Here is a 12,355-nt window from a genome sequence, read left to right on the forward strand (position 1 = left end):
TTTCTCCTTGCTCTTCTGGCCATATTAGATTAGGTCTCACTCTACTATAGTATGACTCATGTTAACTACTTACATCTGCAAAAAGTGTATTTCCAAATAAGGTCATATTTACAAGTACCAGGGGTTAAGACTTGAACATATTCCTTTTGGGGAGCCACAGTTTAACCTATCACACTCACTAAATAGCAACTTAAAAGGACAGGTGGAGGGTCCATTTGGCAGAGGGACAGCATGAGCGGAGGTATGCAGTTGGGAGCCTAAAGCCTGATATTGCTGGAGTGGAAAGTGCTGGGCAGGAAAAGGAGAGTGACGTGGGCTGGAAAGGCTAGAAGGCACAGACCTGAGAGGGCCTCTTCACACCCTGTTGGAAGACAGGGGCTTTCTCCTGCCCAGGGGTCCAGGGGCCAGTGAATAGTTTTGAGCATTGAGGTAACATGGTTAGATTTTTGTTCTGAGTCGGGTGTTCTAGTGGCGTGGTGGATGATGGCTTTGAAGGGGACAAGAGTAGAGCACAGGAGGCCTGAAAACAGTGTTGATGAGCGCTTGCCCCGTAGTGGAGGCAAGAACAGATTGGAGACATATTTAGGAGTTGAAATCAGCAGAATTTGATTTGGGGAGGTAAGAGGAAGGAGGAAGTCGAAGTGGTTTCGGTGTTGCCGGCTTGAGAGGCAGGATGGGTGTTGTTTGCCACCACCTGTGGGTAAGAAGAAGAGCCTGTTGGGGGCCGAGAGTTCAGTTTTGGATATTTGGCGACTGAGGTGTCTGTAGGACCACCAAGTGAAGCCCTTCAGTAGATGCTTGGATAGACTATAAATCCTGAAGATTTGACCACAGGTGGCAGCCAGAACCATGAGTATGTAGGAGCAGGTAGAATTAGAAGAAGAGTAAGCAAAAAATGGACTGCCGGTATTTAAGGGGTGGCCTCCTGTGAACCAAGGGTATGTAGAGTCACAGGAACTAAGGAAGTAAGTTTTAAGCTTGAGGTAATGCCTGTCAGACAATGTTCCGCTGCTATTCATAAGGTTTTCACCAGCTGATGCTTTTCAGAAGTAGACGGCATGCCCAGTCCTTCTTCCTCATTAACAACCTGTATTACACAGATGACACAACCTTGCTTGTTGAAAGTGAAGAGGACTTGAAGCACTTGCTAATGAAGACCAAAGACCACAGCCTCAGTATAGATTGCACCTCAACATAAAGAAAACAAAAATTCTCACAACGGGACCAATGAGCAACATCATGATAAATGGAGAAAAGACTGAAGTTGTCAAGGATTTCATTTTACTTGGATCCATAATCAACGCCTGTGGAAGCAGCAGTCAAGAAATCAAAAGACCCGTTGCATTGGGTAAATCTGCTGCAAAGGACCTCTTTAAAGTGTTGAAGAGCAAAGATGTCACCTTGAAGACTAAGGTGCGCCTGACCCAAGCCATGGTATTTTCAATTGCATCATATGCATGTGAAAGCTGGACAGTGAGTAACGAAGACCAAAGAAGAATTGACGCCTTTGAATTGTGGTGTCGGCGAAGAATATCGAATATACCATGGACTGCCAAAAGAACGAACAAATCTGTCTTAGAAAAAGTACAGCCAGAATGTTCCTTAGAGGCAAGGATGGCGAGACTGCATCTTACATACTTTGGACATGTGTTGTCAGGACGGATCAGTCCCTGGAGAAGGACATCATGCTGGGCAGAGTACAGGGTCAGCAAAAAAGAGGAAGACCCTCAATGAAGTGGACTAACACAGTGGCTGCAACAAGGAGCTCAAGCATAATAGCGATTGTAAGGATGGCACAGGACCGGGCAGTGTTTCATTCTGTTGTGCGTAGGGTCGCTATGAGCCAGAACCGACTTGACGGCACGTAACAACAACAACAATTTGTATCAGGGTCTGTATGCCAGGAGGGTGCAAGGAGCTGAGCACTGAAAAACAGCCCATTGGCTTGGTCACTGAGGAAGCCATGGTGGCCATTTGAGGTAAGAGGGTTCAGTGGGGAATGGAAGAAGAGGAAGCAGATGATTTGGAACCTGTGCTGTATCTCTGTCATGGTGGACCCTCCAAGTATTTCTTAGATCGAAGATCCCTTTACTTCCATAGACCTTTTTGAGCCACAACTCTGGGGCAGGGAACCCTGGTGGTGCAGTGGTAAAGAGCTCTGCTGCTAACCAAAAGATCAGCAGTTCGAATCCACCAGTTGCTCCTTGGAAACCCTATGGGGCTGTTCTTTTCTGTCTGCCCTGTAGTTGCTATGAGTTGAAATTGACTTGATGGCAGCTGCTTTGCTTTTACTCAGACCGGCACCGTAATAAATGCTGGGTTTGTAACAATGAACCAAACTCACACGTTTGTGAAGCTTTTCTTTTACTGGGGAGGCAGAAATCAAGGAAATACATTTATTTTCAGTGATGGTAAGTGCTGTGCAGGGAAGAGACCAGGGTGCTATGAGAAGACCTAATTTAGGTCGGGAGCTATGGAAGACCTCTCTGGGCTGCTGAGACCCTCTCTGGGCTGCTGAGACCTTAGGGAGGACTAAAAGTTAGCTAAATAAAGAACTTCCCAGGCAGAGGGTGCCGCATGATTCAGAGGCCTGGCGGGGAGAGAGAGACTTTCAAGACAGCCGCCATGGCTGGAGACAGCTGGTGAGGTTGGAGCATGTTGAGGAGCTAGGATGTCCCCCCTAAATGCAGCAGAAAAATGTCAAAAACTTTTCAGCCAGGGAATGATGTGGATCCTGCCATTTTCAAAATTTTTTCTCTGACTGCTGTGTGGAGAATGGATTGGAGGGGAGCCAGAGTGTGAGTGGAAGGACCAGATAGAAGGCTGTGGCTTGTCGTCTGGAGAAAGATATGGTGGTGGCTGGGACCGGAGTGCTGGCAGTGGAGGAAGTGAGAAGGAGTTGGATTTGGCAGAGAATCAACAGGCCTTGGTGATATCTTTATAGATTATCTGGATCAAAGAAAGAAAAGTAACATTTGTTGAGCATCTTTAGAAAACGTCGCCATTTTCCTTTGGGGCCAACATAGCATCTTTGCCTTTTAACTCATTGATATTTCTTATGTTTTCTTTTTTTTTTAATATTTCGCAATTTATTTTAAAAGAAGTTCTTTGATACCTGACCAAGTGACTATGAGAATATAGCTACCTCAGTGTACACCAAATTGATCAGTTTCTATCCATACGTGTATTAAGCCCTGATCAAAGAATTTATTGACATACCAATTTTTGAGGGAGTTGACTTGATAGCACTGGGTTATATATACAGAACCCTCTCCCACTGGCTTTTTAGTTTACTTTTCCAAACTAATCCAATATATAGTTGAAGTTTGAGCTCAAGCATAACAACGATTGTTAAGGATGGCTCAGGACAGGGCAATGTTTCGTTCTGTTGTGCATAGGGTCGCTATGAGTTGGAACTGACTCGACGGCACGTAACAACAACAATATACTTCAGGTTTGGGGTAACTGTATGTAAAAAATAGACATTTCTCTCCAATTGAGGATATGAGCTAAAATAGATCTTATGGTTAAAATACTTAAAATTTTGGAATGCAGCCAGGGGCAACTGGGTAAAAGTAAGGTGCTGTCCCCCTGACAGGTACACAGATCATTTCTCCTTCCTGTCTGTTTATCCTAAAGTGCATACTATGAGGGCGTGAGAACCAAAACGCATACCTTTACTCTAGATCAGGGGTCGTTACCTTTTTCTGTAAAGGGCCAAAGAGTAAATATTTTAGTCTTTAAGGGCCATATAGTCTCTGTGGTCACAGCTCAGCTCTGCCATAGTAGCGTGAAAGCCTTCATAGACAATACATAAATGAAGCGGTGTGGCTATGTCCCAGTAAAACTTTATCAACATTGAAATTTGAGTTTTGTATCATTTTTATGTGCCAAGAAATATTCTTCCTTTGAATTTTTCCTTTGAACTGTTTAAAAATGTAAAAACCCATTTTCTTACTTTGCAGTCCATACAAAAACAGGCAGTGGGCCCAGTTTGGCCTGCAGGCCATAGTTTGCCAACCCCTTCTGTAGGCTGTGAGCCACGTGGCTGGGCTAGTTAACTTCATTCTAAAGAAATGACTGTGCTTATTCTGCTACTTTGTTGTTCTTGCACCGTTCTTATTTGATGCACAATGGAGTTCTGACATTTAGTATACCCCATAATTGTCAGAATCCAACATTATTATCTTTCGGTCAAAAATAACAGCTGGTTTTTATTTAAAATTATTTTACTTTTCTAAAATAAATAAATTTTATTTAAATTTAAATTTATTTAAAGATTATTTCCTAATCTTAAAACTACTTAAGATTAGGAAATACAAATTTTAGCCACTTGAAGAAACAATGTGGCCTCCAGCCAGGGGCAGATTATCCAGTAGGCAAAGTAAGCACAAGGCTTACCTCGCTTACCAGATCACCTGTATTGAACACTTTCACATTTTTTTCACCACATCAGAGGTTCTGCTTCTGAGGTATGACTGGCATCTGTCTCTCTCCTAACTCCACAGCACTTTCCTACAGAATCAAAGCCTCTTTTCAAATTTATACTCCCTGACAGGGATGGATTACCCAGTGAGCAAGGTAAGCACAGGCTTCCTTGTGCTTATGTCCTAATCTGTAGTGAACAATTTCACATGGGTTTCACCCTGTCTGAAGCCCTTGCTTACCTTGATCCTGCCCTGCCTCCAGCTGTAGTCCATTATTTCTGTTAGAGATGTCAACTGATTAAAAACTGAAGAGCATCACTGTGGGGATGTTGCTGTTTGTTGGTCTCTACCAGTAAGTGGATGGGCTTTCGCGTGCTTCTGAGGCGTGCTTTGTAGTTCCTCACATGTTGCTTATTTAGTCTCAAATTTGAGTCTTTCCCTTAATAGGGCTTTTCAATTTTAAGTTGCTTTTGTAGCGCCTAGCTCTTAAGGAGTTCAATTTTAGCTTTGCATTTTTTAGCTTAATTACATTTTCTGTTCAGATCTCTCCGATTGCTTTTATCTCTGCATTATATATAATCAAAAGTGAGGAAGGCGTTTTTTTATAACTCTGCCATGTTTTAAGGCCTGGGTAATGCCACAGTTTCTTAGGCAGCTTGCAGCCTTTACATTTAAGGACTAGCTTACATTCTGAGTCCCAGGCAACTCTACTGCCAATGATCCAATTACTGGAAACGTTTTTATTATGTACAAATTTTCTGAAAATTGGTTCTGCAATGGGGGATTGCCACATATGCCTCAGGACACAAGCAGCACAGCCTTGGACCCCCGCCCTGCCTCTTCCCTGTGCAGAAAGAGGCCCAATCTTCCTTCTGAAGGTTGCTTTTGAAAACCACAGTTATTTGGGGTGCATTTCTGTCTCTTCCTTAAGATTAAACTGGGTTCCGGAATGAGGGTGGGAAGAGGGATGCGTATTTTTGGTTGATAATATACCTAATATAACCAAGTTCTTACACAGGGCTGAATGACCTTTTTTCCGGCAGGTTCAGTGTCTGTGGTCAGATATCAATCATGCGCTTCCCTGACACAGTCAAACAGATGAGTAAATACAGAGTTGTCCTGTCGTCTCAAGACAGGGACAAGTCTTTGGTCACCGTGGAGACGGATGCTCATGGATCATTTTGTTTTAAAGCAAAACCGGGGATCTACAATGTCCAGGTATGATGAGAGTTTTGTTATATTTAGTATTTGAGAAAAGCAATGCCTTTTAAAGGGCTATTGTTAGCTAAAATGGGGTTAGAGAAGGGGCATTTCATTGACAGCTGCTCCTTTTGAAGTCTTTCCATTCCTGCATGCCATAGTTAATAGAGCAGACAGGCCACCAGTTCAAAAATGATGTGACAGGCCTCTAGTTTTTCAGTCATGATGTTTATTAGGGCTTAGTCCCAGGCTAAGGAGCCCTGGTGGCGCAGTGGTTAAGTACTTGGGTGTTAACCAAAAGGTCGTTGGTTTGAACCTACCAGCTGTTCCATGGGAGAAAGATGTAGCAGTCTGCTTCTGTAAAGGTTACAGCCCCGAAAACCCTACAGGGCAGTTCTACTCTGTCCTGTAGGGACACTATGTGTTGGAATTGACTCGACGGCAGTGGGTTTTGGGATTAGTATCAGGCTGCCAATCATGCCTCCTCCTTGCTGCTGTAAAATATTCATGAATCCAAAAGGAGATCAGAATAAACGATCAATGGCAGCTCAATAACTTCCACAGTCCTTGGCTTCTGGGACCCAAGGCCAAAATGGAGCTACCCATTTCGTCCTGCACCCTGAATTGAAGACAGCTGGGCACACAATCCGCTTTATCCATCCAGGCAGGCAGAAGAGCAGGGAGACCCTGGCCTGAGGTCTGCCCATAAAGTTGAATGCCTGAGCACAGATGGGGCCAAGAGGGCAAGAGACAAGCTAGAACCAGAGGTCTGCCCACTTTGCCTTTTCAATGCAGTGGCCCCACCCACGGGAAAGACCATGTTTCCCTGGAGCTCAGACTCTTACCCATCAAATTAGCTGCTCCTCCTCCTCCTTTGTGGAAGAACAGATGAAGGGAGGGGAGAGGGCCGAAAAGGTTCACCCTAATACTGCTGTCCCCTGTAAGCCAGAGGGGGATCCTTTCCTCTATAGGGACACAGCAGGGAGAACAGTGTTCTGCCCGCTTGCACCAAACAGTGAGGTGTGTGACTTGACAGGTGCCTTTATTAGGTGTTAAATATTAGACATTAGAATTAAAGTTGGCTACATTGACAAGCCTTTGGACACCCTTTCAGAAGCATGATAAGGCACTGTTGCAAGAAAGGACAATTCTGTATGTAATCTTTTCTTTAAACCTGTTACCACTGAGTTGATTCTAACTCATAGTGATGCTACAGGACAGAGTAGAACTGCCCCATAGGGTTTCCAAGGTTGTAATCTTTACGGTAGAAGACTGTCACATCTTTCTCCCTCAGAGCCGCTGGTGAGTTCGAACCAATGACCTTTTCATTAGCAGTCAAGTGCTTAACCACTAGGCCACCAGGGCTCCTTAATCTTTTCTTCACTAGAGATAAAATATGTGACTGTTGCCCCCTTTCTGAACCCCTGTTCTTACCCATGGGAAAGGCACACACAGGAAAAGGAAGAAAAAAATGTCTTAATTCTGTGAAGAAGTTAATCACATGGTGTTGGCAAGTTCATAGCTTGTATTATGTGTGGCTTAAAACCAGGAAAAGGGACTGGGATTTCATGTGTGTTTTCAGTCAGCATACTGGTGGTCAGTGACAGCTTTGTGTGCCTTGTGGAGAATTATGCCAGATATGCTGTATGCACCTGTAGGATGTTGAAGGCTACTATTTTTTATGTTTGATTAGAAATGTGTTTTCTTCCCAGAGGCTATTTGTTGATTTATTGTGATTATAATACAAAAGTAGGCATAGAAACAAACCTTTGTCCTTCAAAATATATTCAGCCTTGGGCCCAGATGAATGTTCTAGCGCTCTGTAGACCAGAGGAGCAGCAGCCTCTAACGTTGTTCTGTGTGTTTCTGCAGGTGATTGTTCCTGAGGTGGAGACCCGAGCGGGGTTGACTCTGAAACCCCATACATTTCCTCTCGTGGTGACTGACAGGCCTGTAATGGATGTGGCTTTTGTGCAGTTTTTGGCATCCGTTTCTGGGAAAGTCTCTTGTTTGGGTAAGATGTCAGCTGAAGGCCAGATTAGATTGTTTTAAAGAAATAGATGGGTAGGGGTGGGGTTTTGGTCAGCTTTCCTCATTGCGAGCATTAAAGGGGAATGCAGAAACTGTTCCTGCGGAGTCATTTTTGAGAGTCCAGATTACGTATAGTTCTTCTTGAATAATTGCCACAGTGATCACTGGAAATGTTTCTCCTGGTATTTCTACTTTGACTTCCCCTCTGGTTGACTCTCAAAGGAAGACAGGATTAGGCCCAGGTTTCAGTCCCAGCTGTCACTTACCTGCTGTGAAACCTTAAGCATTTTACTTGCCTAGCCTCAGTTTTTCTTTTGTGAAATGGGAATGCTGTTCCCCTCAGAGAGTTTTAATAAGCTTAAATGTGATACTATCAAGAGGCAGTGGAGCACAGTGGTTAAGAGCATAGACTCTGGAACCAGACTACGTGGACTTGAATCTAGCTTATGTGACCTGGGGCAAGTTACTTCTTAGTACCTAAGGTACGTACTATTAATAGTACCTACCTTACAGGGTTGTTATGGAGATTAAATGAATTAGTTCACATGTAGCCTTTAGAGGAAACCCTGGTGGCGTAGTGGTTAAGTGCTGTGGCTGCTAACTTAAAGGTTGGCAGTTCAAATCCTCCAGGCGCTCCTTGGAAACTCTATGAGGCAGTTCTACCCTGTCCTGTAGGGTCGCTGTGAGTCGGAATCGACTCGACGGCAAGGGTTGGGGTAGCCTTTAGAACAGTACCTGGACCACAGCAAGAACCATATAAGTCTTTGTTGTTGTTGTTATTATTATTAAGGGCCTAGTCCTGTGCTTGGTATGCAGTAGGCATTCAATAAATGTTTCATTACCTTTTCTGTCTTCTGACTCCTGTTGTGCTCCACGATTGTTACTTTCTCCGTTCCCTTTCATGTCTCACTTAGTAGGTGCCTCATACATGTTGCTCTTCCTTTCTTCTCTGGCTCACATGAGGTGCTGAGTGAACGATGGGCCCACCTTCACCGTGGTGGCCTTCACTGTCTGGTACTTATGAACTGCATGGAGGGAGACGTCTTAGAATCGAGTAGATGTGTAATAGGTTAAAGAAAGCCTCCTGGCTCTGCTTTCCTGGAGCTGAATGGTAGCACTTTTGCACCCAGAGGTTAAAGATTTGAACATGCTTATGGTCTGTGAGAGCAGTCAAATGAGACCCTTGGCTGGGCCACAGCTCTGTAGCCCCCTCTCCTGTCTTTTCTCTGCAGACACTTGTGGTGACCTGCTGGTGACCCTGCAGTCCCTGAGCCGCCAGGGCGAGAAGCGGAGCCTCCAGCTCTCTGGCAAGGTCAACTCAATGACGTTCACATTTGACAACGTGCTCCCCGGAAAATACAAGAGTGAGTGAGAACTGAAGGCAGCAGCTCAGGGCCCTCACGCTTCCTGTCTCTAAAACCCAACTTGCAGATTGTGTCACAATTGCTTGTTCAACTCCTTTGCCCCTTGCCCAGTAGCGTTGGGCAATAATGCAGGAGTTGAGGCACGGTGAGCCAACTGCCACCTTATCAGAATAGCCTACATGCCCTGGTTCATGCCATTTTATTTCTAAATGCCAGTCAAGAGAGTGTGAGAGAATTCCACTGATGTGTGCTACCGCTTAGCAGCCCTGTAATCTTGATCCCTCTGAGACTCAGTTTCCTCATATGTGTATAGAAGTAAAAAACTTCTGCAGAATGTAAGACTAAATAAAGATCGTAAAACCCTTGCACAAGGCGTGATAGGTAGTAGGTGCTGGAAATGTTAATTTCCTTTTCTCCACCCTTCTTAAGAAACCACCTGCTGCCAGTATTTTTTGCATTTTCAAAGATCAGCGTAGAGCCACTGGCAGTGGATGATTTATAGGCTGCTTATTTTGAGAAATTGTATTTTCTATTGTATCAGGAAGTGGCAAACTGTGGCCCCAGGGCTGACTGCCTGTTTTTATAAGTAAAGTTTTATTAGAACACAGCCACAGCCTTTTGTCAATGCGTTGTCTGTGACCAACTGCTTGCATGCTACAACGGCAGAGTTGAATGATCCAGACTGCGTAGCCCTCGAAGCCTAAAGTATTTACTCTCTGGCCCTTTACAGAAAAAGTGTGTGGACCTTAAATATCTTGTTTGCAGCCTGGTCTTTTAGGCCCAATCGAATTTCTTTCTTGGTGGTTGTAATGACCATTGGTTTCATTTAGCAGTCACTTTTTTTTTTCTTAACAATGCTGGCTCTTTCTCTCTTTTTTAATTAGTTAATTCATTATTATTTTTTCCGGTGGTATGGAGGGGAGGTGGTGCACTCTCTGCTCACGTGTCTCTGTGTTGTGTGCTTTTCCAGTAAGCATCATGCATGAGGATTGGTGCTGGAAGAACAAGAGTCTGGAGGTGGAGGTTCTAGAAGAGGACGTGTCAGCGATTGAGTTTAGGCAGACGGGCTATATGCTCAGATGCTCCCTTTCTCATGCAATCACTCTGGTATGTGTGGCTTGTGAAGATTCTCTTACTTGGAAGAACACTTGTCTTGTTGAAAGCAAGATGGACTAGTATTCCAAGAGTAGCTTAACCACAGTCAAATCATATTTCCTCTTCTGCTCCTTAATTTGCCCACCTATTATGGAAAGCATAATCCGGAAGCATTTAAAATCCCTTAGTGAGATGACAACTTTATTTCAGAGAGTTACTTGTCCTGGGCTCACACTGAATGCTAACTCTGAAGGATGATTTGGGGCAGCCATTGGTGTAGGGCAAAGTACACTGGCTTTGGAGCCTGGGGCAAGTTCATTTAATGTTTCTGGCTTCAGTTTTCTCATTTAAAATTGGAATTATAATACCCACTTCTCAGGCTTGTAGTAAGGTTTAAGTAAGCCTCTTAGGTTTAAAGGTTCCTTGGCATACTCAAAACCCATTGCTGTTGAATCAGTTCTGACTCATAGCAACCCTATAGGACAGAGTAGAACTGCCTCGCAGGGTTTCTAAGGCTGAGATCTTTACGGAAGCAGGCTGCCACATCTTTCTTCTGCCCTTGGTGTACAGTGGGTGCATTATAACTGCTGTTATTTATTAGCAGATGCGGCTGAGTCATTTTCTTCCCTGTATTTATTCCAGTGCAGAGAAAAGAGCTGCTAACCAGCGTCTGACTCTCTTGTTGAGTGTAGCCTCTGTAGCCTGACAGGCAGCATAGCATGTGCGTTTTAGAAGGGAACACCTGTGTAGGCCCCTTCATGAGTGTTACATGATTTCTTGACATCAAGTGGTGGCAAATGGCATTTTCAGGCCCCAGTGGAAAAACAGACAAATGGCAATTAAGGGGCTGCTTGTGTTAGATGCTGGAGGAACTGAAAGCCAGTGTTGCTAATGCCTGTGTACTGCTCTAACTGCTGCACCACAGATGCTCAGCACACAGCGTTATTGCTGGGGAAGGGCTCAGTAACGTCCAGTCAGGACTTGTCTTACAGGAGATGGCTGGGGATGGGCTCAGTAACGTCCAGGCAGGACTTGTCTTACAGAAGATGGCTGGGGATGGGCTCAGTAACGTCCAGTCAGGACTTGTCTTACAGAAGATGGCTGGGGATGGACTCAGTAACGTCCAGTCAGGACATGTCTTATAGGAGATGGCTTAATTAATACCCACTGGCAATAAGTGATAGAGTTAGGAGGCCATGCCTTTCCTTTAAACCCTCCAGTGAATTTCTTTTTACCTTAGAATTAGATCCATATTCCCCAACCATGGCCTACAAGGCCCTCACCTAACTCCAGCCTTACACTCTACGCCTTGCTCATTCTGCCCTGGCCGTACCAGTCTTCTCTAGGTCCTCAAATGCACCTAGCTGTTCTTTCCTCTGGCCTTAGCACATTCCTCCCTCTGTCTGGCATGCTGCGTCTGCTCCACATCATTCAGGCCACAGCCCCCATGTCCCCTACTCAGGAGAGGCCTGCCTGAGACCAGCAAGCTCAAGTAGCCTCCCTGGTGATCCCTCTTTATCCTGCTTTCCTGTGATATTCTCTTCATAGCTGTCTTACTGACCACCTGAAAGCTACTTATTTGTTTGCCGACCCCTAGCTTTTCTGTCTTCCCTTATTAGAATGGAAGCCCCGTAAGAGGAGGAGCCATGTCAGTCTCTCCCAAGGCCCAGCCCTGTGTCTGTCACCTAGCAAGTGCTCAATAAATAGCAGTTGATTGAATGAAAAAGAGCACGCTTTTGTTGGGAGTTTTTGAAGGTTTGTAATTTTCCTGTGGCATCCCAGTGCTCAGATGATTAATGGGCAGAACAGATGACTGGTCTGGGAACAGAAATATTATTAATCATCTTGGTGTCTCCATCTCCCCTAGTAAGTCATCATCTTGGCTTTGGTCCCTTAGGAATTTTATCAGGATGGAAATGGACCTGAGAATGTGGGGATTTATAACCTCTCCAAAGGAGTCAACAGATTCTGCCTGTCCAAGCCTGGTAAGTTCGGAAGGATCGATGTGCTACTAGTTAGAAAAATTGAAAGGCACCAGAGGATGGTTTTAAAGGTACTTTTTTTCTGCCATGGTTCTATTTGCATCAAGCTATCAATTTCTGACTGTGTTCAGAGTACTCTTGATTTTTCCACCTCCTCCTTCTGGAGGAAGCAATGTTCTTATTCAAAGACTAAGAGCTGGAGATGGGAAAGTGCTCTTGATCGCTTAAGTTTGAGTGGGGTAGAGACCGCTGGGCC

General features: G+C 44.6%; 1 protein-coding gene across 1 annotated transcript in view; it reads left to right on the top strand.

Annotated features, from left to right (window-relative positions):
• LOC100665839 (BOS complex subunit NOMO1) overlaps window positions 1–12,355 on the top strand; it is a 63,877-nt gene that overhangs the window by 24,213 nt on the left and 27,309 nt on the right. The window contains exons 12-16 of the mRNA XM_003421878.4: window positions 5,471–5,645; window positions 7,500–7,641; window positions 8,891–9,022; window positions 9,993–10,129; window positions 12,015–12,102. Coding sequence (XP_003421926.1) covers window positions 5,471–5,645; window positions 7,500–7,641; window positions 8,891–9,022; window positions 9,993–10,129; window positions 12,015–12,102 — 674 coding nt within the window. The remainder of the gene's footprint in view (window positions 1–5,470; window positions 5,646–7,499; window positions 7,642–8,890; window positions 9,023–9,992; window positions 10,130–12,014; window positions 12,103–12,355) is intronic.

This window comes from Loxodonta africana, chromosome 12 (genome assembly GCF_030014295.1).
Source record: "Loxodonta africana isolate mLoxAfr1 chromosome 12, mLoxAfr1.hap2, whole genome shotgun sequence".
In the NCBI taxonomy this organism is placed as follows: Eukaryota; Metazoa; Chordata; class Mammalia; order Proboscidea; family Elephantidae; genus Loxodonta; species Loxodonta africana.